This window comes from Lonchura striata, chromosome 8 (genome assembly GCF_050655825.1).
Source record: "Lonchura striata isolate lonStrDom1 chromosome 8, ASM5065582v1, whole genome shotgun sequence".
NCBI classification, from domain to species: Eukaryota; Metazoa; Chordata; class Aves; order Passeriformes; family Estrildidae; genus Lonchura; species Lonchura striata.
This window is the reverse complement of record NC_140710.1, coordinates 2,081,858-2,109,655: the sequence shown is the minus strand read 5'-3', so window position 1 is coordinate 2,109,655 and position 27,798 is coordinate 2,081,858. Positions and strand designations below refer to the sequence as shown.

Genomic DNA, 27,798 nt, shown 5'->3' with positions numbered 1-27,798 from the left:
TCCCAATGGCCTCGGCCTTCCCGGGAATCACAGCCGGGATCGGGGCAGCACTGTCACACCTGGGGACACTGGGACAACTTCCCTGCATTTTTCAGGTCTGTCTCTAATGGCCACGTACCACAGCACTATTTGATTTATTTAATATTTTGTTATTTGTTATTGTTGTCAGCTGAGATTTGATGTCTTTCATCTTCTGTTTAATCTCTCAGCTACATTTTGTTTCCTGTGTGTGGCTCTTAAAAACCCTTTTTCTAACCTTATCTTTCATCCTCAAAAAATAAGGCTGCAAGGTCATGGATATGTTCAGCTTGGCCTGGCAATAATCCTCACGAGAACAGGAATTTAGTGGACGTGCATTTAGCTTTCCATTAACAAAAAGAGGGAAACTTCAGCAAAAAAGAATCCTGGATTGTCTGATAAAGATGTCTCCTTTTCTGGGGTCGCAAGCAGAGAGAGTTTCAGCTCCTGCAAAAACTTCAGGAAATCTATTCCAGTTTGGAAATTGCTAAGAGGAAGCGAGAGAAGAATATTAACAAAAAAAAAAAAAACCCAAACTGCCGGGGAACATACACAAGAAAATGTACATATTAAATTAAATCAGAAATTAGATAGATGTGATGGGAGTAGGATTTCTAGTTTGGTCAGATCCCAGAATCATTAAGGGTGGAAAACCCCTCCAAGACCACGGAGCCCAAGCTGTGCCTCATCCCCACCTTGTCCCCAGCCCAGAGCACCGAGTGCCACCTCCAGGAATGACCACTCCAAACCCCCCTGGACAGCCCCTTCCAAGGCCTGACCACCCTTTCCACGGAGAAATTCCTGCTGGTGTCCAACCTGAGCCACCCCTGCTGGGAAAAATCGTTGTGCAAACACTGCCAAGGAAAAATCCAGGTGAGGAAGGCGCAGGAGCTGCTTGGGCATCTCCACCAGAGGAGTGGGGATGCCACAATGAACCTCCCGTGCTCCTCGCTGCCTGTGTCCATCTCACCCCTGTGCCCGTCCTTGGTTCTCCAGGAGAGCCAAAATTGTTCTGTCTGCCCCGAGCTGAGCATCTGCAGCTTCTCCAAGGGCAGAGCTGTGGGTGGAACCACGGGCTGGGCTGCAGCCAGGTGTGCTCTCAGAGGGGTTGGAAGGGAATTCCCTGGGAAACGCTGCTGGAGGATCAGGAACGGGGTGAGAGGCAGAAAGAAGCCTGGACTTTCTTCTTCCAGGGCTTGGAAGGGAAGCACTTCTTGTCTCAGGATCAACCAAGAAGTTCTGCATTGAGCTGAGGGAGAATTTCATGTGAATTTTTGGAAGAAGCTTTTGCAGACGAAGCACTCAAGGCCTTTTTGCCAAGTGAACTCGTGGCATTTTCTGTACAAATCAAGTGAGGACCTTCCTAAATGTGCTCATAAATGGATGTGTGCCAGGTATTCCTCAATCTCCTCTCACCAAAGATCACTCTCAGAAGTCAGAGCTGTGATTTAATTCCTCTCTAAGAAGGATTTATTTGTGTTTTCCTGTTTCCCCTCACTTAACTCTGTGTTTAAGAAATCCATTCTCTGGGAATGTGTGCAAATTTTTTTGTCTCCCTCTTTTTTTCATCAAAATAGAAGAAAATCTGGAAAAGAACTTAGGTCTTTTTTAATTTAATTACATCTATTTATGACTTAAGGCCAAAAAGCTTGCTGGTTCATGAACTTTCCCTTTTTTTTTTTGTTTGTTTTAGTTTTCAGTACTGTCCATAGCTCATTAGCTAGAATCTCCTATATAATTATCTATCATTTTCTATCCCATGTGTTCAGTGAAATATTTAGAGAAACAAACACTCTGTGGTAGTACTATGAGCTGGGCTTTTAATTATAAATTCTTAATTAATTTCACTGCATATTTGCTGCAAGTTTTGAATTCTGCACATGTGACCTTCAGTTTTTTTAGGGGAGCGTTGAACACTGAATTGAAATCAGTTTCTGCTTTGTCAGATGAAGATTCCTCATGAAAAATAATTAATTTTCCTTTCCACACAGCTACTGCTTTGCAAGCTGGGATAACAAATACCCGTTTTTTTTTTTTTTTTTAATCAGCAAAAAACCCTTCTATTATTGTTATTGCTATTTTATTTTTGGTGACTGAAAAACTGCAACAGGAAATGACCCCAGCCACAGTTTCCATGACACCCTCTCACTTGAATCCAGTTTTCCAGCAGATGAAAGGCCCAAGCAGCCTTTTGATAGCGAGCAGCTAATTGGGTGCCTGATAGAGGCAGGTTTTTCTCTGGGAAAAAAATAAAGGAGCCAAGAAGTGGAACAGCTGTGTTTTGGTACATGTGTGTAATCCCAGATAAAACTCTCCAAGGACAAGGAAATACAGTAATACCTCACTGAAAGGAAAATTAAGAATCTTTGAAAACCTAATTGTGGCTTTTTTTGGGGGGAGCTCATATTTAAAATAAAAATCAGCTGGAATGAATGTGGTAATAAATTAGGGAGTTGTAAAATCTGAGCAGAACTTCTTGTTCTGTGAGATGTGCTGCTGGGATTTGTTTTTGTCTGGGCAAGAAAATGGCAGTTTAGTCTTTCTTTTGTGTTTTTCCTTTGCTCAGTACATTTCTACCTCAAAAAACGAGTGGTTGGAGGCTGTTTCCAGCTCTTCTGCTCTCAGGTGAGCTGCAGGTCATGGGCTCCTCACATCTCACCATGGCTGGGGCTCCTCCTCTGCCACTGCGTGTAGAAGTGTCCCTGTGGAGAAGAAGGTGGAAATGTGTCTTTTTTGGTGGAGAAATTGAAATCTGAGCAGCCTCTTCTGCTGTAACAGACATCTGTGTAACCTCTGTGGTGCACAACAATCCTCCCAAGGCGTGGGAAAGGGGATAAATATTTAAAATAGAGGGAAAGAAAATCACGGATTATTCCGAGTTGGAAAGGACCCACAAGGATCATCGAGTCCAGCTCTTAAATGAGTGGTTCAGGTAAGGATCAAGCCTTGGTGTAGCACGAGGACTTGCTTTTGATCAATGGTTTGAATCTCAGGACTGGTTTTTATTGGAGGGATAAATTGAGGGAATGCTGTGGAGTTGAGTTGTGGAAGGAGCTGGGACTGCTGAGGGGGCAGTTCTGGGTCAAGTGGTGGTGGTTGCTCCTGCTGCAGCACCTGGGGGTGTCACAGAGCTGTGCCTGATGGGTTTCCTGTCACCTTGTGTGGGTGACCTTGGTTTTCCTGGGAAGTTCTGAATTACCTGGATGGGAAAGTTGTGGGAACAGTCTGAGATGGGGACCTCGTGTGCTCTCCACGTCCCTGTTGGTCCTGGAAGTGTTTCCAGCTCATCAGTGCTATTTCCAAGTGTTGTTTTCTCCTCCTCAAGTTTCCATGCAGAATATTTCATCTTCTTACTTCAAGCTAAGTGAAATAATCTGGGTTTTATCTCCTGAGGAATGGATTGGAGCAACCTGGTCTGGTGGAAACTGTCCCTGCCCATGGCATGAGGTGGAACTGGACGAGCTTCAACGTCTCTTCCACCCCAAACCAGTCTGGGATTCCACAAATATCAAAAAAACTTTTTTTTTTTTTTTTTTTTTTAAATTCAGGGGTGTAAAATTAATGTAAAATGAATCTTCAGAACAGGTGGAACAATAGCTGATTAATAGAGGGGTTTGTGTTAAATGTAGTTTTGGAGTTTTTTAAAACCAATACCTCTGTTTTCATTAGAGCTTTGTCAGCAGTTGAATATTAACTTTTAATTATAGGTTAATTATAACCGTGCAGGTTGGGTGTTGTTGTTTTCTGTGGGTTTGTTTTGGTTTTCTCTTTCGGGGCAGTTTTAGTGTTTGATCAGGGTATGCCAAACTCTAAAAACAAAACAGATTTTGCAACTTGTAAACTTAAAATGGCATTGACACTGTAGAAACCACTTGTCTCATTGTGTTCCCTCTTTCCACAAGGAACACACCAAAATTAATTCAGGAACCTTCTTTCCTCCAGTTTCTTCTATACTTTATGTATTTTTTACCTGCATTGTGGGAGTCTCCTGCTCTTTTTTGATTAGTTAAATGAGAGGATCCTATCACTTTTATAGAAATACTAGCTTGTGGTCAATAATGGTGGAAACTGGATACAAACACAAAAAAAAAATCAAATTAACATAAGCAATTAGTGACTGCTATGCTTATCAATCAGAATGCACTCCTAAACTGTCCTAATGTCCAGTAATTCTCATTTATTAATCCTTGACTTGGTGTTTGGGGAGGATTTGGTTGGCATTCCCCATTTTTTAGGTTGATGCAGGGTTCACCTGCAGTACCTGTGAGCATGTGGAACAGAAAAAACCCAAGCACACCATGAGACCTTTTCTGTGTGGATAATTGAAGTTCCCAGCAGATAATGCTCAGACTGGGAATGTTTTGTGGATGAGAGTGGGAGCATGTTGTGAGACACTGGAGAAGGGATTTGCTTTGCATGGCTCTGAGAATTTTCATAATTTACTTTTTCTTCATCAGAAATTCAGTATTCTTTCAATTTATTCTGACCCTAAAATTCACACCCTTCCTTTTCATCCTCCATGTTTGAGGATGGACATCACTTTTTGGAATGTTTTGAACTGCTCTCTTTCCTGATGCTTTTGATTTTGTAGCCTTGTGTTTGTGTCCTTGTTAGGAGTGAAAAACCAGAATAAAAGTCCAGCTGGGGAGGTGAGACAGGGGTTTTGAGCTGTTCCAGTGTCTATCAGTTCCCAATGTAAAAACACACATGAAATCTGGAAATTAAAATACAGATTCCATGCTGAAACAGAGACCTAAGTTAATTCCTGGGTATCAGCAGCTTATTAAAGTTGAAATTTATTCATTAATTTGTGAAGATAAATAATCACTATCAACATAATGAAAAATTTTCAGCCCATTAAATCTTTTTTTTTTCCCCCCCCTCCACTTCCTGGCAGTCAAATCCTGCTACCAGTGCAGGAGACAACAGGAATATTCATTCCCTGAGTAGCATTAATCCACTCCCATTCTCCATTCAAAGCAGTGTTAATGCCTTTATTTCTCCTTGGAGCCTGAACTCGCTAATCCCGATCCCAAAGTGGATTATGGTGTCGTTCCTGCGTGTTCAGACAGATGTGCAACACACAGATAATTGCACAGAAAGGCAAAAGAAAGGGAATTTCTTTCCTTGCTGAGCTGGAGGTGGTCTCTAGCCAGCCTTAAATCCTTAATTCAATTTCAGGTTTGCCACTCAGTCCTGTTGGCCTCGTGCTCAGAACGATTTCTAATTGGGAAACTGCTTGGACTGATCCATATTTTATGTGCATCGAAGCATCCTCGAGAATTAAATATGAATGGATGTTAGGAAATGTTGAAATATCATGAAACATCTAATTTCAAGTGCAAATATCTGCCTAGGGATTCTTGATTATCTTTAATGAAGATGACACTACCCATGATCAGCGCAAGTGCTTCTCAAATAAGAGAGTTCATAGAAGGAAATCACAGCAGAGATTTGTTTGGAGTAAACGAGCAGCCTTTTCTTCAGAGATCCCAAAATATTTTATTTAGACAAAGTTAAACATGACTGGGGATTAAAAAAGAGGTCAAATCATTCTCTCCTGTTTTGAAAGAGAAATTGGTTTGTGTTCATTTACCAGGAGCAGTGGATTTGCTTTGGAGTTTGTAAACGTTTCAGGAAAAAGCAGCTTGTGATAATATTTATAGAGGGATTGAAAAATAATAATTGCCTCTATCACTGCTTGAATTTTAACAATGTGTGTGCACTTGAGGCCTTTTTGATCTTTTTAATAGGTACAACCCAACTGGCAATGACATCCCATCAGGAAAGGAATGAATGCAGCCACTGTCAACTTCCTGGCTTGCTCTTTTTTTTGTTAAAAGCTGCTTGCCTCCAGTTTAAATCCCTTTTTTACAGTAGAAATCTGCTCCCACATTCTGTTGGCTGCCCTGTCCTCTTGAGTTGTGCTGTGTTGGCCAGAAATGGCAAGACTCTGTGGATGGGCAGGGTCCCAGGACTGTGTTTACAGGTTTGTGGCAAGATCTGCTGTGATTTAGGTTGCAGAACGTGAATCTGATATCAATTTGAGATATTAATTCCATCCTCCAGAGCTGGGATTGTGCAGCTCTCAGCCCAGTCTTTTCCTGGATGTGTTTGCCTTGGGGAGGTAAAAACAATTCAGAGCAGAGGAAAAAACAATGTTCCAAAAGAGCCCAGGCTGTTTCTAAACATCCTGAAAGCTGGTTTCTTTTTCCTCTTTTGCTCTGTAGGTTTTTTACATTGTGATTTTTGTGATTTCTTTCCCATGTTTTCCTCTATCTTTGATCAATAACACTGACCTCATAAAAATCCCCAGATGGGCAGTTCTTCCGAGCAGAGCTGAAGCTGCAGGTAGTGCATTTCTCCCTTGAAAATTTGAGGATAACCAGTGGGAAATCTGGGGTAACCCAGCAGAACTCTCCTCCTGCAGCGACTCCAAGGATGTGTGGCTTGAATTTGTGGGAATCTGGAGCCAAAGAGCATCCCTGGCATTGAAATAACTGCAAAAAGCTCCTTCCCTGCCTAAAGAGGAGATGCCTGAGTGGAAACTGAAAAAATCCTGCATAGTGACCTGAGGGGTTGTGTTTGCATAGGTGAAATGCCTTTAGGGAGACTTTTTGGGGAGCAGTTCATACAAATTTCAGCTGCTAATTGAGGCTAACTTCAGGCACAGAAATCATTTGGGGTTGTTAATCACAGTCTCAGCTCCTCAGAAGAGCACACCGTGATTTCTAAATTGGAGTTGAGTGTAACTTCTGGCTACTTAGTGTTTGAAGGGCAAATATATTTATGATCATTTCAGCACAGCTCATGTTTAGGAGGCTGGGATCATTATCTTTATTTAGGATAAACCATATTTCAAAAACCTCTCTTCATCCCTGGTGTGGTGGGACCATCCCATCCCCTGGGACCCAGAGCCAGGACCCCAGAGTCCCCACCCTTGGCTCGTTTGGAAAACAGTGAGGGGGCAGGAATAAAATCAAATCCCTGCTTTGCACAACATCAGATGATTTTTTGGTCCCAAAGGCTGGCTGTAGAAATTCCTGTGGGATGGCTGAGAAAGCACTGAGGCGAGTTCTGCTCCTCTCCTTCATCCTTGCCTCCCCTCATTAAATCTGGAGCTTTCTCTCCTTTTTCGGGGTTGGAATCCACTCTGTGCTTGATTAACACTGGAGGTTTTGTTTGAATTTTGGTTGTTGGTTGGTTTTTTGGGTTTTTTTACTCCCCCCTCTTTCATGTAAATGATGTCTTGCTATTTTGCTTGCTTTTTCCCTTTTTTAATTAGAAGAATAAATGCTTGCATTCATGCACAAATTGCTTTGAAGTGCTGTAAGAATTCAATTCATGAGCTTCCTCCAGTCTTAATCTTTAATTTTTTTTTCTGCAAACTGATAACATCTAATGGCTGTGCTCTTTCCAGGAGATTACATTTGTTTTCTGAGGGCTGCTCTGCCTCCTCCTGTGTCCCGAGATAACGAGTTCAACACAAGGGAGAAGTTCAGCAGCTTTTGGAAATGGGGAATTTTCTTGGTGCTGGGCCACAGCTCCCTGGAAAAACGAGGGAAGAACAGTCCTAGGAACTGTGGGAACCTCTGGGTGCTGTGGACAGCTCAGCTCCTCAGAAAAGTGCTTGAGCACTTCCTTCCAGGGATTACTTTCTTTTCTTTATTTACCCAGGAATTATTTGCTACTTTGTGCCTGTGTGTTGATTTTTGGGCTGCAGGATGCAGTTTGTCAGTGCTGTCAGTGTGTTTAGGGTGTTGATGGTGATGCCTTGAGATTTGAGCTTTGCTATTTTTCTGTATTTGTGATTTGGCAGTTCTTCAGTGCATAACTCCAAACTCCACATTCAGTGTGAGCTGCTGCTGTCCCGTTGTGGGCAGACACAGCAATTCCTCTCCAGGCAGTCAAGGAAACAAAAGTGAACTGGGGGAGCAAACTTGGGGTGAATGACTTCATGAGCTGAAGCTGTAATTGGGAGATCAACCCCAATATGCAAGTGGACCAAACTTATAAAAATATGAAAACCTCTGACTTGTGGTCCATTTTTTTTTTGGTGTAGCCCCTGGGTGGGCTTTGTCTGCCCAAGATGTACCTGAAGGCCCTGAGAAATGTAAACAAAAGTGAGTTGGGGGGAGCAAATTTGGGGTGAATGACTTCATTACCTGAAGCTGTAATTGGGAGATCAACCCCAATATGCAAATGGAGCAAACTTAACCCCAATATGCAAATGGAGCAAACTTACAAAAGTATGAAAACCCATGACCCATTGTCCATTTTGGGTGTAGCCCCTGAAAGAGGGGGAGCTTTGTCTGCCCTAAATGTACCTGACGTCCCCTTAATAAATAATAACCATGTTTTATTCCCTTAATTTTGTCTGGCCTGTGTTTTTAGGTAGTCCCAAAAAGGCATCAGTGGTTCCAGGTGGAATTCTGGCTCGTGGAATGCCAAACTGGCAGATCCATCACTGTGCTCAGTGTCCGAGTTCATTCCTCCCCTGCTTTGGGAGCAGAGGGGGAAATGCCCATTTCCAGTGCTGGTGGATGAGTAATTCTCTTTTCATTAGCACTGAACTGTGGCAAAATGGTGTTTCCTGAAGCCCACAGAGCCTCCCAGGGGATTTCAAATCCCGAGGTCAGATCAGTGCAGCTTAAATGGCCTCTCCTCTGCTTCTGGAAGTGTTTGGTGAGTGACCCCCCCATTTAAAGTTGGGGTCACAGCCCTGAGCTGGCCTCGTGTCCCCAGGGAGCTGCAGAACAGCTGAGGTGGCACCAGAGCTGCTGCGGTCCTCAGGCCCTGCTTGGCCAGGACACCTCTCCTGGTGTGTCCGGAGTCACTTTGGAATGTAACAATTAATTGAAAACAACTTCACACCCAGAGGGTGGTCAATACGATTAATGCAAAGTGTTTTATGTTCTTGACTTATTTTTTAAGATTCTTTTAAATTTCGTCACATAAAAATGATGCAGATGAGATATTTAAACAGGTGACCTTAAAACTTCTGTACTTATTAATACAACTAACACTGTAAATGAAAGCAACCTTGTAGTTTTTATTGTAGATCTTGAATGACAGGGAGATAATTACATCCTGCCAGTCTTTTTCAGGTTACTGCTCATCCTTTATTTATCTCTTGACAAAAGTGTGGGTGTTTTGGTGCAAGCACCTGCACATGGAGTGCAGTTTGTGTTAAAAACTTTTAACGTGGGTGTCTGTCCAAGTGCAGGCACTGGGAGACAGCTCCCGTTCCAGAGAGGTTGTAGGGAAAGCTTTTGGGACATTTATCCTGTGGATGCTGATGGTTTCCTGCTGAGAGATCCTGAAAAATTATACTCTTGGACATTTAAAGCAAACATTTCTGTAATTAGGTTGCCATCAGCCCATTCATTTCATGCACAGAAGTTCAGCCCTGTGATTTATGATCTTTAAATCCCTGGATTTAAGGTTGTCTGTTTGGGTATTGTTTTTTTCTGATTCAAGTAAAGTTTCCTGTGCTGCAGCATTTCTCTAAGCAAAACCCTTAATTATGTAAAACTGATGAGGGAACAATCACCTCTCCTGGTGTTTCTGTCCCTTTGTGCTTTGGGATTTTTTCCTGACTTTACTGTGAAATTACACAATCCTGCCTGGAATGTTACATCAATCGATCCATGGTTTTTCTGCAGACTGCTGTACATTGAATTCTTGAGCAAATTGGACAAGCACAGTAATTACACTAAAGTGATATCAAACCCTTCTGGCTCTAGGATTGCAGCTATTTAGAAGTCTTGGGCTGCTGCTTAAGTTTGTCCCAATTTTTAATCATTGTGACATGAGTTTGAAAGCAAACCAGGAAACTGAAACCCAGAATGAAGGCTCTGGTCAATTTTCTCCTTTTAAACACTCAATTTTAGGTTCTCTTAAAAGGAAAAGGAGCAACAAGATGCAGTAAGGTGAAAAGAGTTCACTAATCAAAATGTTCTCAATCTGAAAAAAAAAAAAAAAAAAAAAAGTAAAAATAATTTAAGTTTTACATCCTAGAGGCTGGAATGAGGAATAAGTGTAGGGAAAAGAAACCCAATGCCATTGAGAAGCCCATCTGCTTTGTATTTTAAGGGTTGGGTAGCATGACTTTCTTTTTTTTCTGCCATACACATTGTCAGGAGAATAACCTTAGTCAAGTTACATTGGCTAAATGAATAATCTCTTGAACATGTGGAACTCATTTTCTTGGGGTATTTTCCCCTCTCTCACCCTTTTTTCCTTCCTCTTCTCTGGTCCCTTGAAAAAGAAGATAAAAAAACCTGCTGGTTCCTGATTGCATTTCTTGGCACTGACTGAGTTTTCCAGAGTTTTCTCTCCTTGGAAATGCCCAGAGTTTTCCAAGGAACCAAATTCATAAGGATTGTGCTCTCCTTTGCTCCTTTTCAGTGTTGTGCCTACTCCCCATTTCCTCTCTGAGGCCTGAAATGATCCCATTGGATTTTACCCCCCTACAGCTGAAATATGCTAACTGTATATATTTATATATAAATCTATAAATGAAATGCTTTTGGCCATCAAAATGAAGATCAGACTTGAATCCCAGTTCTCCTGTGTTGCCCACTTGAAACCTTAAATACTGAGGAATGTGTGCACCCAAAGGGTGTGTTATGAGCCTGCAATGTTCATTGGTTCTAACTTGCATAATTCTCTTTATGAATTAGTATTCTCTCCTCTGCTGGTTATTTATTTCTCAGTTTTTGTGTTAATTAATCCACATTTTTCAGTCTTTTTACAAAAGACTTTTGCCCAGACAGACAGTTTCAAGCATGTGCTGAATTGTCTTTGTTAGGCTCTTCTTTGCCTTCTGCTTTCTGCAACATTTCCTTGGAGGGATATAAAATCTGTATTTTAGGTGTCCAGTTTTCAGCCTCATTGAAGCTCATCAGGGTTAGTTCAGCAAAACTTAAAGTTTCAGCAGTTTTCCAATCAAACTCCAATAATATCAGTCTGAGAAGAAAGGTAACTACATGCTGGCTAAAGTGGAAATCACACTGCTCATGATTAATTAAAACAATTGATGAGAAAAGTTAGAGGCATTCATTAGAAAAATGAATTAGGAAAGTTCTAATTTCCAAGAGCAGGTGAAGGCAGTGACTGAGCTGAGCTCAGCATCACTTTTCTCTCTGATTCCGGGTCTGTGGCTGCTCCACAAATAATGCAATGAGAAGGAGCATTAGTTAGTTAAATCCCTTCTGAAAACATGTTTTCTTTTCAAACCCACAGGGGGAGAAAGGCATTTGTAGGGTGGTGTTGGGGTATTCCTTTCAGATCTATAGCTGCTGCCCTCGGTGATCCCATCCCTCTGGATTTGCCTTTTCCCGTGTGTTCCTCCAATCCCCTTCAGCTTCTTCCATGTCTTGCTGGAAATTCTTGGAGGAAAGCACGGAGCATGTCCCTGATCTCCTGGGAAGTCTCTAGTTAATGTTCCTTGGTTTTAGAAAATGGTAACAAAACAGAACACGAGATGGCTTCAGACACTGCAAAAATAAACTCCAGGCAGAAGCCACAGGTTTCCCTGAAAACAGCCTCACTGGGCGAGTTCCACCAGGAAAAGGATTTGTTGGATATTTGTTGGCTCACCACTTCTTGAAACATTAACCTTTCAAGTAGGAACCAGAGCCTGGTTAGGGGCTGCTTGAAGTTTACAAGGTATCACAGCCCTGCTGAGCTACTTCTGCCTGTATTTTACACAGCTACATTTTATTATTCTGTATAACTTCTTTAATATTATTGATTTTTGTCACGGAGCCCTTACCCAAATATGACCTCTAACTGCAGTCCATGCACTAAACCTGCAGAAAGATGGGTTTTGTTTTTTTTTGGGGTTTTTTTTTGGTTGTTTAAATGGATGGTGAAGCAACTTCCGTCTATTTACAGCTCAGTGGCTATTTTACTAATCCTGTGTTTGTTTTTCCTCATTCTCTTTGTCTCAAAAAAATGTTATTTTTGTTGTCAGGGAGATGGATTTGTGTCTTGTCTGGCAAATAAAGTGATGTGCAAATGGTTGAGTGCTCTGCAGAGCAGTTGGTGCTTGTGTTTGGTTGGGGACTGTGGAGATTTGGGGGTGGTGGCTGTTTCTGTTTGTTTTGATGCTGCTGACAGTCAGACTGGGGCTTTTGGAAGTGTTTTTCTTACTGCAGTGTATTTTCATCCTGAGGAACTGAGGGAACGAGCCAGTTAACATTTTACTTTTTATGCTGTCTTCTCCCAGATTTAAAACTTGAGTTGCTTTCAGTTTCAGCTAAATAAAAGTCTCTTAAGTAAGGATGTTTTGGGACACCTCAAAGCTAAACTGGAGCTTATCTCTGGCTTGGTGGGAAACCTGACTCCATCCTACCCTGAGATGGGGTTTGGGTGCTGGGCCCATCCATCACTGTCAGACCCCATCTGTGCCAGGCATTAGATGCTGGTAGCCCAAATCTTCCCTGCCCCAGCCCCCTGCTCCTGAATTCCTCATTACTTCCTGATTTCTGTCTCTTATCAAATATTTGTCCTGTTGTCCAAAGCTAACAGCCAGGGAGTTGGAGTCATTAGAGGATATATGGAGGTACCACAGAAGAATTCTCTAGGAAGCTGCAAGTGCTTTGACCCAGCCAGATACTTCAAGATCTTAGGAAAGCAAGGCAGGATACTTTGGGAATGTGTGTTTGGAAAATAAACCTCAGCTTCCTCAGGGCTCTATCCAGGCCATCCCCTGCAGGCTAACAGGGCCACATCTCCCAGCTTGCCTGAGGAGCTGTCAAGGATCCCTCCCTGGTGGTGATCCCTGCAGACACCAGGATTTTCTCTGTCTGGGCTTGTGTTTGTGTGGCCGGGCAGGAGGGCTGGGGAGGGTTAGGAGCAGGAGTGATGTGCCCAGGATTTGGGTGTTGCCAGAGGCCCCAGGAATGGTTCAGGGCTTTGTGCTCCTGGCAGCAGCACTGAGCCTAAACCTGAGCAGAGCTGCAGGTACAGGCAGGGAAGTGCTGTTGCTCTCCAGTGTCTGAATAATTCCAGAAGAGTTTAGGAAGATTATAATAAGCTTTGAAATGGTAGAATTAGAGAATCATCAGGGTTGGAAGGGACCTTTAACATCATCAAGTCCAGCTGTTGACCCACCCCTACTGGAACCATTGAACCACATCTCCCAGATCCAAAACTCCTCCAGGGATGGGGCCTCCACCACCACCCTGAGCAACTTATCTCAATGCCTGACCCCAAAAACAATGAAAAAAAAATTCTAGTATCTAACTTTAATCTCCTGTCTCAGCTTAAGGCTGTTTATCCTCTTGCTGTTGTGGAAAGTGTCAGGATAAATCACTCTCCAACACTATTTTTTTTATTATTGGAAAGTAGACATTGCTGCAGTCACAGCACTAGGATAGTTCGACCTGGATGTAAAAATAAAGGAGTTTTTCCCAGTTAATTACTGTATACAAAGGCAAATGCAGATAAATAAGGTGGCATTTGAGAGCTTGAGGACTTGTATGCTGGGATGTTGGGAGTGACGGTGGGGATGGAGATATTCCATGGCTGAGGGAGGAGCAGCTCAAAGGAAAAGGCTGAACCAGGGCAAGGGATGGATACTGATCCAGAGGAAAGGTTGGATACTGAATGAGGGGAAAGGCTGGATGCTGATCCAGAGGAAAGGCTGGATACTGAATGAAGGGAAAGGCTGGGTGCTGATCCAGAGGAAAGGCTGGATACTGAATGAAGGGAAAGGCTGGATACTGAATGAGGGGAAAGGCTGGATGCTGATCCAGAGGAAAGGCTGGATGCTGATCCAGAGCAAAGGCTGGATACTGAATGAGGGGAAAGGCTGGATACTGAATGAGGGGAAAGGCTGGATGCTGATCCAGAGGAAAGGCTGGATGCTGATCCAGAGCAAAGGCTGGATACTGAATGAGGGGAAAGGCTGGATGCTGATCCAGAGGAAGGGCTGGATGCTGATCCAGAGCAAAGGCTGGATCCTGAATGAGGGGAAAGGCTGGATGCTGATCCAGATGCTGATCCAGCACAGCCTTCCCACGTTGGGAGGGCCAGTGGTGATGGTTTATGGCAAATAATGCAGGGCAAGCATCTCATTAAACACGTGTGGGATTGTTCTGTGAGGGAGCTGAGCCTGCTGCCATCTGCTCCACAGAGCCAATTAAACAAGAGGGGTGGGGAGAATAAAGTACAGATGCTAATGGGCTGGGTAAACTGCAGGGTAAGTTCTCCTAAATATTTAGACTGTTTTCCTGAGGTTGTGTGTGAGGGCTGACTTTTGCTTCTGTGAAGTTCCCTCCGTTTCATCTGAGGTTGCCACTTAGCTCTGATTGTTCTGGTTAAAGTTAGGGTACTTTTAAGTCAGTGAAATTAGCATAAAGATGTTTTTTTTTTCCCCTAGGGTGGAATTATGCCCAGGAATTCTTGAGCAGGGAGCAGATATCCCAAGTAGGGACCAGACCGAGACAGGGGCTGAGCAGTTCATGTGTAGCCTCGGGGTTGGACTCTCAATCTTACTTGATTTTAACTGTTGATTTACTCATTATCTGTGCTTAGTTTGACTGAAGAATTCCTGCTGCCCCTTCTCAGCCATGCACAGTGCTTTTAATTAAAACAGAATATACCAGAGCATTTTAAAGAAATCAGTTAATTCCAAATCAAGCAGAAATAGGTTAAAAACCAAGGCAAATAAATTCCTGCTTGCACTGTGACTCTTACATAACCATGGATGATGTTCTCTGGCATTATTTTGCAAGTTCATAAATGGGCTACATGTGGAAAGGGTGGAAGAAGGGTCAGCTTTGTGTTAGGGACAGAAAGCTCCATTCTCAGGAGCTGACAGTTGATTTCCTCCGCATTCCTTTTGATGTCTGCACACTAAACGCTGCGTGGACAGAAAAATTCAATTCATTTAAAACATTTTGCATCAAAATGACATGCTTTAATGTATTTCCTTCTGATGTTTAAGTTATCTTTTCATCTCATGAGGGAGGGAAGAAAAAAGCCAACATGTTTGTAGTTAAAGTACCCAAGCAGAACTTTAAACAAAGGTCTTGATGAAGTCTCGATGTATGGGCAGCTTTTAAGAGTAGAAACCTTTTTTTTTTTTCCCCTCCCCTGCCCCCCCTTCTTGGCTCTCTGAGCCTTGTAAGCCAAGGAGATTTATTGCTGCCCTTCCAAATGCTTCTTCAGAATGAAGAGTTCACATTTTTTAAATTCCTCAAGTCCTCAGGAGGGAGAGGGATAAGGGGAAGTGATGATGGGGAGCACACCAAAGGATTTTCCAGGCTGGTTTTGCTGCCTTTAACTGTGCTGGGAGGGAATCAGCTGAACCTGCATCACAAAAACTCTTGGAGCTGTGGACTCCAAGAGTTGTCAGGGAGATGAACTTGGATGAAATTGAAACTTTTTAGTTGTTAGTGCTGATAATGCAGTCCAGGGTGTTTAGGAATCCCTGTCCTTGGCCAGGTGCACGGCCACGTGTGTGACTCAGCACTGGCAGAAGTGGGATCCATTCCCTCTGTGAAACCCCAGCTCTCCTGGAGAAATGTCTGAACAACTTAAATAACCTCCATTTATTGCTGTTACAGCTATTGATTCCTCTGATGGCTGTTAAGAGAGCAAAGGAATATTTTAGGGGTACTGTACATTTCCCAGTGGGGATGGCCCCACTGTCCCAAGGGGAAAGCTGCCCTTGGAAGTGAGAAATCTTGGAAGAGAAGCTCAGGTGATCAGGCAAACTTTTTAGGAATGCTCTTGGTGTAACCCCAAATCTTCCCAGTCTTATTTTTCAGCAGAATATAACAAGGTGTTGAGTGGTTTTTCCTCTGTGTCTGTAAACATCGTGGCTGTCACCTGTTCCCCCTGGGAACTGGGCTTCCCACAGGAGGACACAGCTCCCACTTTTATCTTCTGACACTTTTTTTTTTTTTTTTGCTATTAATGAGATTGATCAGGTTGTGTTCCAATTTGGTCTCACTTGTCTTTTCTCCACATACTAAATTTGTCTAAACTTGGCTCCCAGCCTCCCATGTTTTAGTTGGAAACAAGTATTTTTAAAAGTAATTATATTGGGTTAAGTGTTTAGCAAAAGAAGGGTCATAGTTTGCATGTGGAACTATTTTTAGCACCTTAGGTCAGTTTGGTAAATAAACAGATGTTTGGAAAATAACCCTGTTATGTCTTTGCCTTCCAAAGGCAGCCTCTGCATGCAGATCCCACATGGAGACATGATTCCCCTTGGGAAGCTTGGCACTGGGAGACTCCCCAGCTCCTTCTCTGACCCCATTTCCTCACCCATCCACCCTTTGGAGCTGCTTTCCTGTGACATTTATGACCAAAAAGTTTCTCACACATCCTTTCTGTTTTTTTTTGCAGAGGATATTCAACTCCTTCGTGTACACAGAGAAAATATCGAATGGAGAAAGCGAAGTTCAGCAGGTGAGTCCAAAACCCCTTCACCTCCACTGGCAGAGTCAGCTCAGGGAATTCTTTCTGTCTGCATTCGTGGCCCCTTCCTAACCTCAGATCCCAGCCAGAAGTAGGATAAAAATGGGGATGGGCTGCATGTGCTGATGATGCTTTTGAGAATTTTGCAAAGCCTTTCCATCTGCTTGGTGTGGGGCTGATCCTTGGGAACAAAAGAGCCCTCATGAAGTAGCTCCCATTAATTGTCAGGATTTCATGTTGGAAGTGTCTCTTTTTAAATTTCAAATTCTAAGTAAACCCATTGATATTAATATGATACGATATGCACCAGCTACAGCCTGGTGCATCAGAGAGGTGATTGAGGGGTGCTTGTAATTTTGTGGGGTTTTACAGAAACACATTTCAACATTTAACAATGAGATAAAATGGGCAGTTTGCATTTTAATACATGTGTTTATTTTTAAAATTAATTTTGGATCAGTTTCCAAACAGATCAAATAGGTCATGTTTTATTCTTTCAGAAATTAAAGTCCCAGTTGTATTTGTGGTAAAGGTGATGGGTTTTGGTCAAAGAAATGGAACAAAGAACCAGCCTTTCTTCCCAGTCTGAGCATGGACTTGCTCAGCCTTCAGGAGTAACCTGACCTTCCCAGACCCCTATCAAACCAGTTCTAATGTTCAGGAAAAACAGAAGCTGCTCAGAGTGGGGCTTTCCCTGGGGAAGAGGGAGTTGCAGTTCAGCCCTGCAGGTAGCCCCATTGTGGTTTCCTAGGGCAGGTCAGTGCATGGCATGTTCACGTGGGTTCAGGCTGCTCCTGGAGTACAGATATAATTAAGACTCCAAGTCCTGCTTCCTGGAAATGGTAACATTTTCAATCTTCAATTTTTTTACTGAGGAAAAAGTCAAAGCAGAGCTGGTTCAAATGGGATCCTAAGGAACTTTTAGGTTGGAAAAGACCTTTAAGACCATCAAGTCCAGCTCTGCCACCTCATGTCCCCAAGTGCCACGTCCACAGGGCTTTTAAATCCCTCCAGATATGGGGTAGCTGTGCCAGGGCTGGATAATCCTTTCTGTGAAGAATTTTCCCAAATATCCACCTTGAGCTGCCTTGGCCCAGCCTGGGGCAGTTCCCTCTGCTCCTGTCCCTGTTCCTGGAGCAGAGCCCGACCCCCCGGCTGTCCCCTCCTGGCAGGAGCTGTGAGAGCCACAAGGGCCCTGAGCCTCCTTTGCTCCAGGCTGAGCCCCTCAGCTCCTCAGGGATTCTCCAGCCCCTTCCCGGCTCCCTCAGGGATTCTCCAGCCCCTTCCCAGCTCCCTCAGGGATTCTCCAGCTCCCTCAGCTCCCTCAGGGATTCTCCATTCCCTTCCCAGCTCCCTCAGGGATTCTCCAGCCCCCTCAGCTCCTCAGGGATTCTCCAGCCCCCTCAGCTCCCTCAGGGATTCTCCAGCTCCCTCAGCTCCTCAGGGATTCTCCAGCCCCCTCAGCTCCTCAGGGATTCTCCAGACCCTTCCAGCTCCCTCAGGGATTCTCCAGCCCCCTCAGCTCCTCAGGGATTCTCCAGCCCCCTCAGCTTCCTCAGGGATTCTCCAGCCCCCTCAGCTCCCTCAGGAATTCTCCAGCCCCTTCCCGGTTCCTCAGGGATTCTCCAGCCCCCTCAGCTCCTCAGGGATTCTCCAGCCCCTTCCCAGCTCCCTCAGGGATTCTCCAGCCCCTTCCCAGCTCCCTCAGGGATTCTCCAGCCCCTTCCCGGTTCCTCAGGGATTCTCCAGCCCCTTCCCGGTTCCTCAGGGATTCTCCAGCCCCTTCCCGGCTCCCTCAGGGATTCTCCAGCCCCCTCAGCTTCCTCAGGGATTCTCCAGCCCCTTCCCAGCTCCTCAGGGATTCTCCAGCCCCTTCCCGGTTCCTCAGGGATTCTCCAGCCTCTTCCCAGCTCCCTCAGCCTCTCCTGGGGCTCCAGACTCTCCCCAGCCTGTTTGAAGGCTTTGGCTTCCCTGCAGCCATGCCCAGGTGGGTGCTTGCAAGCAGAGGGACCATGGGGATGTGATGGTCACCCGGGTTTAACAGTTTAAATCCCAAACCATCCCGACATCCCTCAGGATGGGCTCTCTGGCTCTGTGTTGTGCAGGGCAGCACTTCCAGGAGCGTTTCTGGGTGGTCTGTGCACCACAGAAGGGCCATGTGGGCTGGATCAGATGTATCAGATGGCTTTTGAAAGGCAAAACTGTTTTTGGGAAACCAAGAAACTGGATTAAAAGTTCTTTGAAGTCCTGACTATGGATTCTCCACTGAGAAAAAGACAGTCCTTGTTTCCCAGAGCAGATGTCTGTGTTCATCCCAAGTGGATTTAAAGAGCTGTCCAAACATGGGAGGTGGGGTGATGGATTTGGAGCTGTCAGGGGAGAAAACGGGGCTCTGCTAAAGTGTAATTACTGTGCTTAAAAGCTCTACAGTGAAGTGGGTGGAAGAATAATTGAGCACTTCTGGTTCATTAATAACCAGATCTTTTAGCCCTAATGAATCCCCAGCAATAGAACCCGAATTTTACAAGAGTAGGACATTGAATGGAATCATCTTGAGTAAAGGCAAACAAATGTAAGCAAATGAAATCCCCTGCCAGAGAAATCGAATTTCTGCTTTGCTCATTCATTAACATTTTCATAGCAACTGCTATCCAAAGGCAATTAATGACAGTTTTATGTCAGCTGTTTTTTTTTTTTTTTTGGCAGAGTACTGAACTGTTGTGGGGGTGGTGGGTTTTTTATACCAAACCATGTAAATAATGACTCTCAGTTTATTGAAAAAGTGAAAGATTCCAGCTGTTGGCCTTCAGGCCTAACTGTTCAATACCTTTGACTTTCTTTGTGCCACACAAGGAGCAGTTTTACCTCTCAGCATTGAGCTGGTTACACTTTTAAGGTCTGCAGTTATAGAATTACTGTTGTACCTGACAGATAAAACATTTTCTGCTTTGAATAGGTTATTAAAATTGGGATGGCAATGGCCAAAACTAACTTGGATTCCTTCCCTGTGAGTTATTTCAGTATCAGAGAACTCTCATAGGATGTGAGAATGCAGTGGTGCGAGTTAGTGATGTAAATAAAGTGGGACAGGAGGAGTTTTATGAGGGGAAAATCTACATTAGCTAATTTCAAGGAAGTCAGTGTGTGTTCAGTGTCCTGCCAGACATCTGCTTTCTGTGATGTGGAGAGAAGGGGTCTGGGCTCCATGCAGGAGAGAGGGTGAAATGCTCTCAAGCAGGAGTAGATTTACCAGCTTTGATGAGAAAAGGCTTGAAAAGCTCAGGCCATGCTGCTGTTGGGTTGGATTTTTAGTTTGGTTGATTTTGCACTGGGCAAAGAGGCCTTTGGGGAGGAAATAGATCTGAAAAGTGCTGAAAAAATTACATTTAGCTGTTGAGCACAGCACGTTCCCTGGCTGTGAGAAGTGGCGTGTTCACACACATTAGTGAATTGTGAGCCTCACAATAAAAGGCAATTATTGTGTGTTTAATGTACTTCCAGAATGATTCAGGAGTTGTGACCTCTCTCTAGGTTTTGCTGTGCATCCTGTTTAACATCTTCCTTGGAATAAATCTTGGGAAGCTTTGCCAAAGGTACTGGCCAGTAGAAAACCTCAAACGAGTGCTGGTTTCCGTGACAAAATGCACATTGGAAAGTGGTTTCCTGCATCCCTGTTGCAGTAATGGAATATATTTTCAGTGTTACCCAGAGAAGCAGGAATGGGGACTTTCCACAAGGGAGAATGGACTTAAGTTGAAGGAGGGGAGGTTTAGATGGGATTTTAAGGAGAAATTTTTCCATGTGAGGGTGGGGAGGCCACAGAAGCTGAGGCTGCCCCTGGATCCCTGGCAGTGTCCAAGGCCAGGTTGGAGCAGCCTGGCACAGTGGAAGGTGTCCCTGCCCTGGCAGGGGGTGGGAATGGATGATCCTTAAGGTCCCTCCCAACCCAAACCATTCCAGGATTCCATGAATGGTTAAAAATTCCACGAATCTGTTAAAACAGAGGTGTGGGATGAAGCTGGAGGTGATTCTGTGATCCTTCCTTGAGCCGTGTCCCTGCTCTTCATGGTTGATACAAAACCCTGACAAGATTTCTTCAAGAGCCACACAGATGAAGCATAAATAACATTAAAAGTTTCCTAGATTAGGAACCCATGGATGCTCAGGTGTGGTACAGCAGCAGGATGAATGCCTGGTGGATGTTGGAGAGAGGTGCTTTTTTCCAGATTTTTCTGGTTTGCAGAGGGAATTTAAACCTCAAAATTCTAACTCAGCTCTTCCGTGTGTAAGCAATCCTTTCCAAGGAGCTTGGCAGTGTTAAATCCCTGGCTGTGAGTCCGTCCTAGCATCCCTGCCTGTCAACCCCACTGATGCATATTTTATATACAGGCTTGGAAACATGAAAAATACCTTGGCTTTCAAGCTACAGCCAGAAATAAAACCTCACCTTGGAGCTCTGCTTTCCCTCAGAGCTCCCTGCAAAGGGAAGACTTCAGAGCTGTGGAGCTTTGAGGGGGAAGAAGCTTTAAAAAAAAGCTCAAGGGAACGATGCAAATGAGGGAAATGTCTCTGGGAAAATTAGAGGAGCTCAGTGATGTTGTGATGAAAGGTTGTCAGTGGAGATGGTGACAATTGAAGTGCATTACCCAGGGGTGCTGCAGTAATAGAAACAGGTGTTACAGTCCGACCTGTCTGCAAACCCAAGGGCTTTGGCTGCGTGTCAGCTGCCAGAGGAAATCCAGGGAAAACAGGGCTAATGGCTGCATTGTTCACAGAGAGCACTCACTGCTCATTGCTTTGTTTATTAAAATTAAGGAGAAAACGCAGAAATCTGAAAAATACCCACTGAGGCCTCCCCTTGCTGTTGTTTTCGAGATGAGGCAAAGAACACTTTGTGTAGAATAATAATATTTTATGTCAATCTTAAGGTATCCAGCTTTATTTCAGTCTCTATTAAAATGGGTGAATTTGGAGCATTTCTGTGGGAGCAGGAAATGTCTGTCACACTTGGTACCCACCCAGGTGTGGGACACCCCTGCCCCTTTCCTGTGCCTGATTGGGGGCATAATTTTCCATTTCGCCTTAAAAATGCTTCAGCAATTATGTAAGCATGGTTTCAGAGTTCAGTCTTCTGTCCTTTCATTATTTGTTATCTCTCTTTCTCTACTTTGGAGGTTTTGTGGGTCTGGCATCCATCAGCATCCAGCAGCTCTCCAGCTTCAGGCAGGTTAAAAAAAGCAGGGTATGTGCTGGATAAAACTTCAGGTTTTTATTTAGAAAGAGGAGAAGGTGATTTAAGCCTGCAGCTTTTACTGTGACAGGCTCCAGCAGCTGAGTGCATCACCCTGCAAAGGGAATCAAGTTTGGGAGGGAAGCAAAGCCCAACTATGGAAGAAAACTTTGTTTTGTTAGACTTCATCTGGGTGATTCTTCTCAATTTGATTAATTAGAACCATTTGTTTCTAGTAGTATATTGGTGTGTTACCCTCAGTTGCTTATCACAGTTTATTCATTTGAAGAAATTTTCAATGGAAAATTATTTTTGGATCGTCTTGCCCTTAGTAACTTTATTGAGTTTGCTGGTTTTGAAGTGGTTTGGATTGTTGGGAGCATTGTCTTGGTATCAGAGGGCAATATTTTTAGAGTTCTTTGGATTAGACAGAGTCAGATCTTCCAGCTGTGGGGCAGGGAATGGTGTCTGGAGCTCTGGGAGGTTTCAGATCCCTCACTGCTGACGCGCACTTGACTCCCCACCCCAACCGAGGTGCTGGATCCCATTTCAGAAAAATAACGGAGTGACTCTGAGCCATTCACAGGTTTTTCCATGGGAGACACAGTTTGGGAACAAAGCATTGGCTTTTTGTCAGCTTCTGAAGTACAGGATCTTCTGAAAAACAGATTTGTCAGATCTTTAGACTCGGCACAGCAGGGTGAAATTCAAAGGCTGTGGGGTGCTTTTATCGTTCAACCTAGAAGGTGAAAACTCATCAACACCAAACCCTCGGCTTGAACAGCATTCATTTATCAGAGAGCAGCTCTGATTCCAAACCACAGGCCTTTTGTTCTGGGGCCCTCTGATGCTTTTATGACTGCTAATGATGCTCAGCAAACTTCAGCTCTCTCCCCTCTTCCTGATTTCAGGTAGGGGAGCCAAGAGAGAAATCTCAGATTCAAATATCTGGTTTACCTTGGCATTTCATTTGCCCAGTCTGAGAGGAGAACTTTGTACCCACCAAATCTAAGTGCTTTGATTTAGGAAACTTGGTTTGTGTTTGTTCCAGAGCACAAACAATTTGTACTGTATGACTGCTCTACCATCCCCCCATCCGTGATGGACTGAGTATGAAATTCTGGAATTTAATCTGTAAAGAAAATGAGGATTTCTTTGCAAAGTAGCCTGAGTTTTCTGCTACTTTGGATGAAAACAGAGAAGGCAAAACTCCAAAGGTGCCTCTTACCTTGTCTTCATCTTCTTCTGCATGTCTCCCACACCAGTGTTTAATGGTGGGTTTTAAACAATTCCAGGAGGATCTACTTCTAAAGAACGCATTTGAGGGGCACAGCCAGACAAAAACAAAGTTTACTGGAAAGCAGGAAAGGATCTCCCCAACAGCTTATTATCCTAACAACTGGGAACAATTTAACAGTGCTGGATGTCTAACATGGAGGAGCCCATTAGCAGTCCTGTGGTGCCTTGGCAATAAATCATTCCACAGACCTAATTAGGTGTAATTCTGCAAGTCATTTGAGCGGGGTGCTGTTAAACCTGTGCTCCTTGGAGACCTGTCAGGGAGCACAGCATTCCCTGGCACAGGGAGGCAGAGCAGTGCTGTTATCAGCGGGGCCTCCTTCCTCACAGAACCCCAAAAATCGTGACAAAACAGCCTGTTGGTAAGAGTTAGCAGAGACATTTGTCAGTCCAGGGCATCTGGAGAATCCAGGGCTGCTTGCCAGCACACAGAGGCAGCAGCACTGTTAAATCATCCCTGTAGGGTTTGGGGTGTGCAGGGAGCAGGAGAGACGAGTGCTGTGGATTGAGGAGCTGATTTAGCTCTGGAGAAGTTTGCAGAAATGCAGAACAATATTTCTGGTTATTCAACACCTCTGTTGCTTAAGAGATGATTCTTTCATTTGGGGTGTGTCTGGCTGAATATTAAGTATATAATTGGTTGGTGTGAAAGAGATGCAGAATACACAGAGCAAAAAAAAAAAAAAAAAAAAGCCTGATCCATTTAATCAGTTCCTCCCTTTGATGAAAGACCAGGAGTGAAAGTCTCAGTAAATGTTCCTGTAAAACCTGGTGTCTCCTGGTAACTGTGTTCACTGTCACGTTTGCTCCAGGAGCAGCCACAGGTTTTTTCCTTTCCCATTTTCCCTGGCAGTCATTAGTCAGGCTCGTTGTGAAGTGCCTAATGAAGGGACACAAACGAGCTCTTCTGTGACAGCCCAGTCACTCCAACAGCCTGGGATGTGTCCCAGCAGGCTCAGCCCTTCCCAGGGCCTGGAATCTGCCTGGCATGGAGAGGGCAGAGGTGCCACAGGCACCACCAGCCCTCAGGTCACACCAGCTTGGAAGCACTTGCCAGCAAAAAATCATTACTTTTGAAAACACAGGTTTTAATTGCTTGTTAAGGAATGGGTAATACAAAGAAACTGGGTTGATTTTAAACTTTCTTATGGTTGTTTTTGGTTTTTTTTTTTGTTTTTTTTTTTTTTTTCCAGTTGGCAAAAAAAATCCGTGAGAAGTTTAACCGTTACTTGGACGTTGTGAATCGGAACAAGCAGGTCGTGGAAGCTTCGTACACTGCTCACCTCACCTCACCCCTGACTGCCATCCAGGACTGCTGCACCATCCCCCCATCCATGATGGAGTGAGTGTCAAATTCTGGAATTCCTTGTGCTGCCATTTAATCTGCAAAGAAAATGAAGGTTTCTTTGCAAAGTAGCCTGAGTTTTCTGCTAGTTTGGGTAAAAACAGAGAAGGCCAAACTCCAAAGGTGCTTCTTACCTTGTCTTCATCTTCTACATTTCTCCCACACCAGTGTTTAATGGTAGGCTTTAAACAAGAGCTGGGAATCAGCTGGAAGCAATAAAAGGAAGAAAGTTTGTTCATAGTGTTCTGTACAAAAAGAGTCTGTCTAGATCCAAGACACCCTTTTTGCACTGAGGCACTGCTTGCCCTGAATAACTCTCCTCAGGCTGGTCATGGGACCTTTTCTCTCCTTTGAAGTAGCCAAAATCATGAGTTGGTCAGTCCATCACATGCTAACAGCTCTGTGCTCCAGTTTAATCAGGCTGACATGCTGCTGTTTGATAGCAGAGCTTTAATGAAATCGAGTCCATTGCTTGGAAACTGCATTTCTTCATGTTCAATTTGGTTGGTTTTAAATACAGGAGTTTTGACTAGGCTAAATCCAGGCAGTTGGTTGTCTTTAACTGTTGTGCTACATATTTGCAGAAATTTCTTTCTGTAGAAGTGTGTGATTGAAGCCCTGATTTTTCCAGTCAAAGAGGAGCAACTTTATTGAAAAACTGAACATTTAAAACATCTATTTCCATGTGGGCTTCAAAAGAAGAGTAACTTTCTTTTTATGCAAACCTTGATTACAGACCGATTTTTATTGTTTCTATCTCAGTCTGATTTAAAAACATTTGAGAGGGAGGAAGGTAATTTGGGTCATCAGGTGACTCCAAGGGCACAGGTTTGGAGTCTCTGCAGTTCCTGCAGGACTGGGTGCCTGTGGAAAATGCTGCCACATCCAGGCTCTTGGCAGTGTGGACAAAAGGGTCAGGAATTCTTTGAGGATAAAAACCTTTCTACCCTCTGTTCACAAAATCCATGGAGGAATCAACAGGAGCACCTACCCAGCAAGGGCTGAGAGGAAGGAGAAATGGGATTTATCACCCTTGTCAGTGTGACCTGATTTTTAATTAAAAAGAGAAGTTTGCTTTTAGTCTGGAAACTTTAGTGAATTCCTTTTCACTTTGTCCTCCAAAATTACATAGCTTGGAATTCCTCTAGAAATATCTTTACCTATGGTGAACTTGCATAAGAACCCTTCCCAGTAAAAGGTTTAAAACACAAGCAGCTGGCAAAGCAGAGGGGTGAATTTTTGTTTGCACAGCTCCTCATTCAGGCTCTGCAATGTGATTCTCATTATTTAGTTGCTTGGATCAATAATTAAATGGTTCCCAGACCAGTTTATCAGCTCCAGGATGTTCTGGACCTTGGCAAGATCTGCTTGAGGCTTTTCTGGCCATTGGACCCAGTGCTGTCCATAGGAAATCATCTGCAAGGCAAAAATAATAATGTAAAAATGTATTTTGTGTTTGAAACTTCCAAGTTTGAGCTCCATGCTTTGTTCATTGCCTGATTTGTCTAAATGCTGCCATAATTTCAGTTTTTCTGCCCTTTCTGCCTCTCCCATCTGCTGCTCTTCTTTCCATTTTCTTTCCCTGTGGCATCACCTTTCTGGGAGATTCCCCATTTTGGGTAAAATATCAGGAAAGAAGCTGATTCCCTTGGATATTGTGATCATATTTTGAATTCTTCCATGCTTAATTTGTGGACTAGCTGGGTCTGCACTTGCAGGAAGTGAAATTGGATGTGCTGCTGTTGATAACAGCTTATCCTTGATGTTTAAAATGTTTAATGTTGGTGTTGCAGCAACAGTAATTCTAATTTTTTGGTTAAAGTATTTATTAACTGTTGCTGCAGGAGAGGTCATGGGGAAAAAGACCCAGATTTGTCTGTGAAAATCACTTTTTCTCTGAGATCCTTTGCCTGAGATTGTGCCTTGGCCATGTCTGAGTCCTCAGGGCTGTGGTTTTCATTCTGGAGGGTTGTGAAATGTTTGTGTTACAGCTCCTGAACTCTGTGTGTTCTTCTGGCTGTTTCCTCATGTGGCCTCTTTATTTGAGCAAACATTTGGGGCAAGAGCAGCATCAGAAGTGCATTATTTGTAGGTATTTTTAGGTAGGTTTGAAAGTTTTCCCCAGTGTTTAAGACTGTTTGTCCCATGGTGTTCAGCCTCTTATTGTCCAGCTTATTGAATTAGGAATGCTGCAAGTGTGGATTGGTTTGGGGAAAATTTACTTGGGATGGATGAACTATTCTGTAGGGAAAGCATTTTTAAATTGTTATTGTTCTCTTTTTTTAATGGATTGCTGGCCTCGCTTTGTTGCTACCATTAAGAAAATTATCCATGAGTTTGTTTGTATTTCTCCTGAAAATCCAAGCATTGGTTTGCCATGTTGCTTGGGATAAACTGTGAGATTGCCACACCTGGTGACTATAAATAAATGATAGAAAATAGGACCTAACAAAGCACGAACTGGGTTAGAAAATGAACTTGGCTTTTAAATTGGTTGTTTAATGAGTAGTGAGATATGACAGGGAAAACAATATTTATTTTATTGCCATGACATGGTGTTGGCTCTTGCAGTGAAGAGCCCAAATGAGTGAGTTTCCATGTTATTCCAGTCTGGATTAAAATTCCCAGCCTGACTGTGCTTTTGGTTGCTGTTTTATACCTCAAATATTCTGGTTTCAGTGGTGTAAGACCAGCACTTGTGTGTTTGTGCCCTCTCCAAGGCAGGGTTGTGCAATGGAGCTACCTTGGTTTGGAAAGCGGCGAAAAGAAATAAATTGGAATATGCAAACCCAACTGGATGAGGCAGCACAGTTGGTGGCTATCGAGTGGTTTTGGCAAGGCCTTAATTCAACAAACATTTCCTGATAAAATTTCACTCAGCTGCTTTACCAAAGCCTCTAAATGTGCTTGGGCACAGGGAAATAATCCCAGGCCTAAATCCATGTGCAGGGACTGCCGAGCAGGGGTGGGCAGGGCAGGGACTTGTGTTCCCCTCTTGGAATCCAAAACTCCCAGAAATTTGGGCCTGGAAGCCAAAGCTTAGAATTAAATCCAAGATTTGAAACCTTGGAAAAGGCTCCCAAACTGAGGTGCTAGAAGTGAGAATGTGGATTTATAGTTTAAAGCAGAGACAGGTTAAGCTTAATAAAAGAAAGTTTAGAGTTTTAGAGTTTAAGATAGAGAAAAAATAGAAGTAATTACAGAAGTAAACAGAGAGTTTAGAATGCAGAACTGTAGGTTTGTGTGCCATATCATGATTGGCTAAGAAAGCTCACACTGTAGCATGAGTCCATAAGACCAAATATGCAAAGATGGGTCAAAAACATAAATATACTTGTTGTCAGTGTTTTATTGGTTAATAAACCCTTAAAAGGATTGTGACTGCAGGTCTTGTGACCTTCTGAGCCATGCAGTGAAGATGTGAGCCCAGCTCACCCTTCCTACCAGTGTAGAAGATAAGAAAAAT

The 27,798-nt window shown here is 43.6% G+C and overlaps 1 protein-coding gene across 2 annotated transcripts in view; it reads left to right on the top strand.

Moving 5' to 3' along the window:
- Positions 1-27,798, top strand: part of CACHD1 (cache domain containing 1) — an 89,294-nt gene that overhangs the window by 12,710 nt on the left and 48,786 nt on the right. For both annotated transcript variants that reach the window (XM_031505476.3, XM_085586129.1), the window contains exons 2-3: positions 16,387-16,449; positions 24,181-24,329. In XM_031505476.3, coding sequence (XP_031361336.2) covers positions 16,387-16,449; positions 24,181-24,329 — 212 coding nt within the window. The remainder of the gene's footprint in view (positions 1-16,386; positions 16,450-24,180; positions 24,330-27,798) is intronic.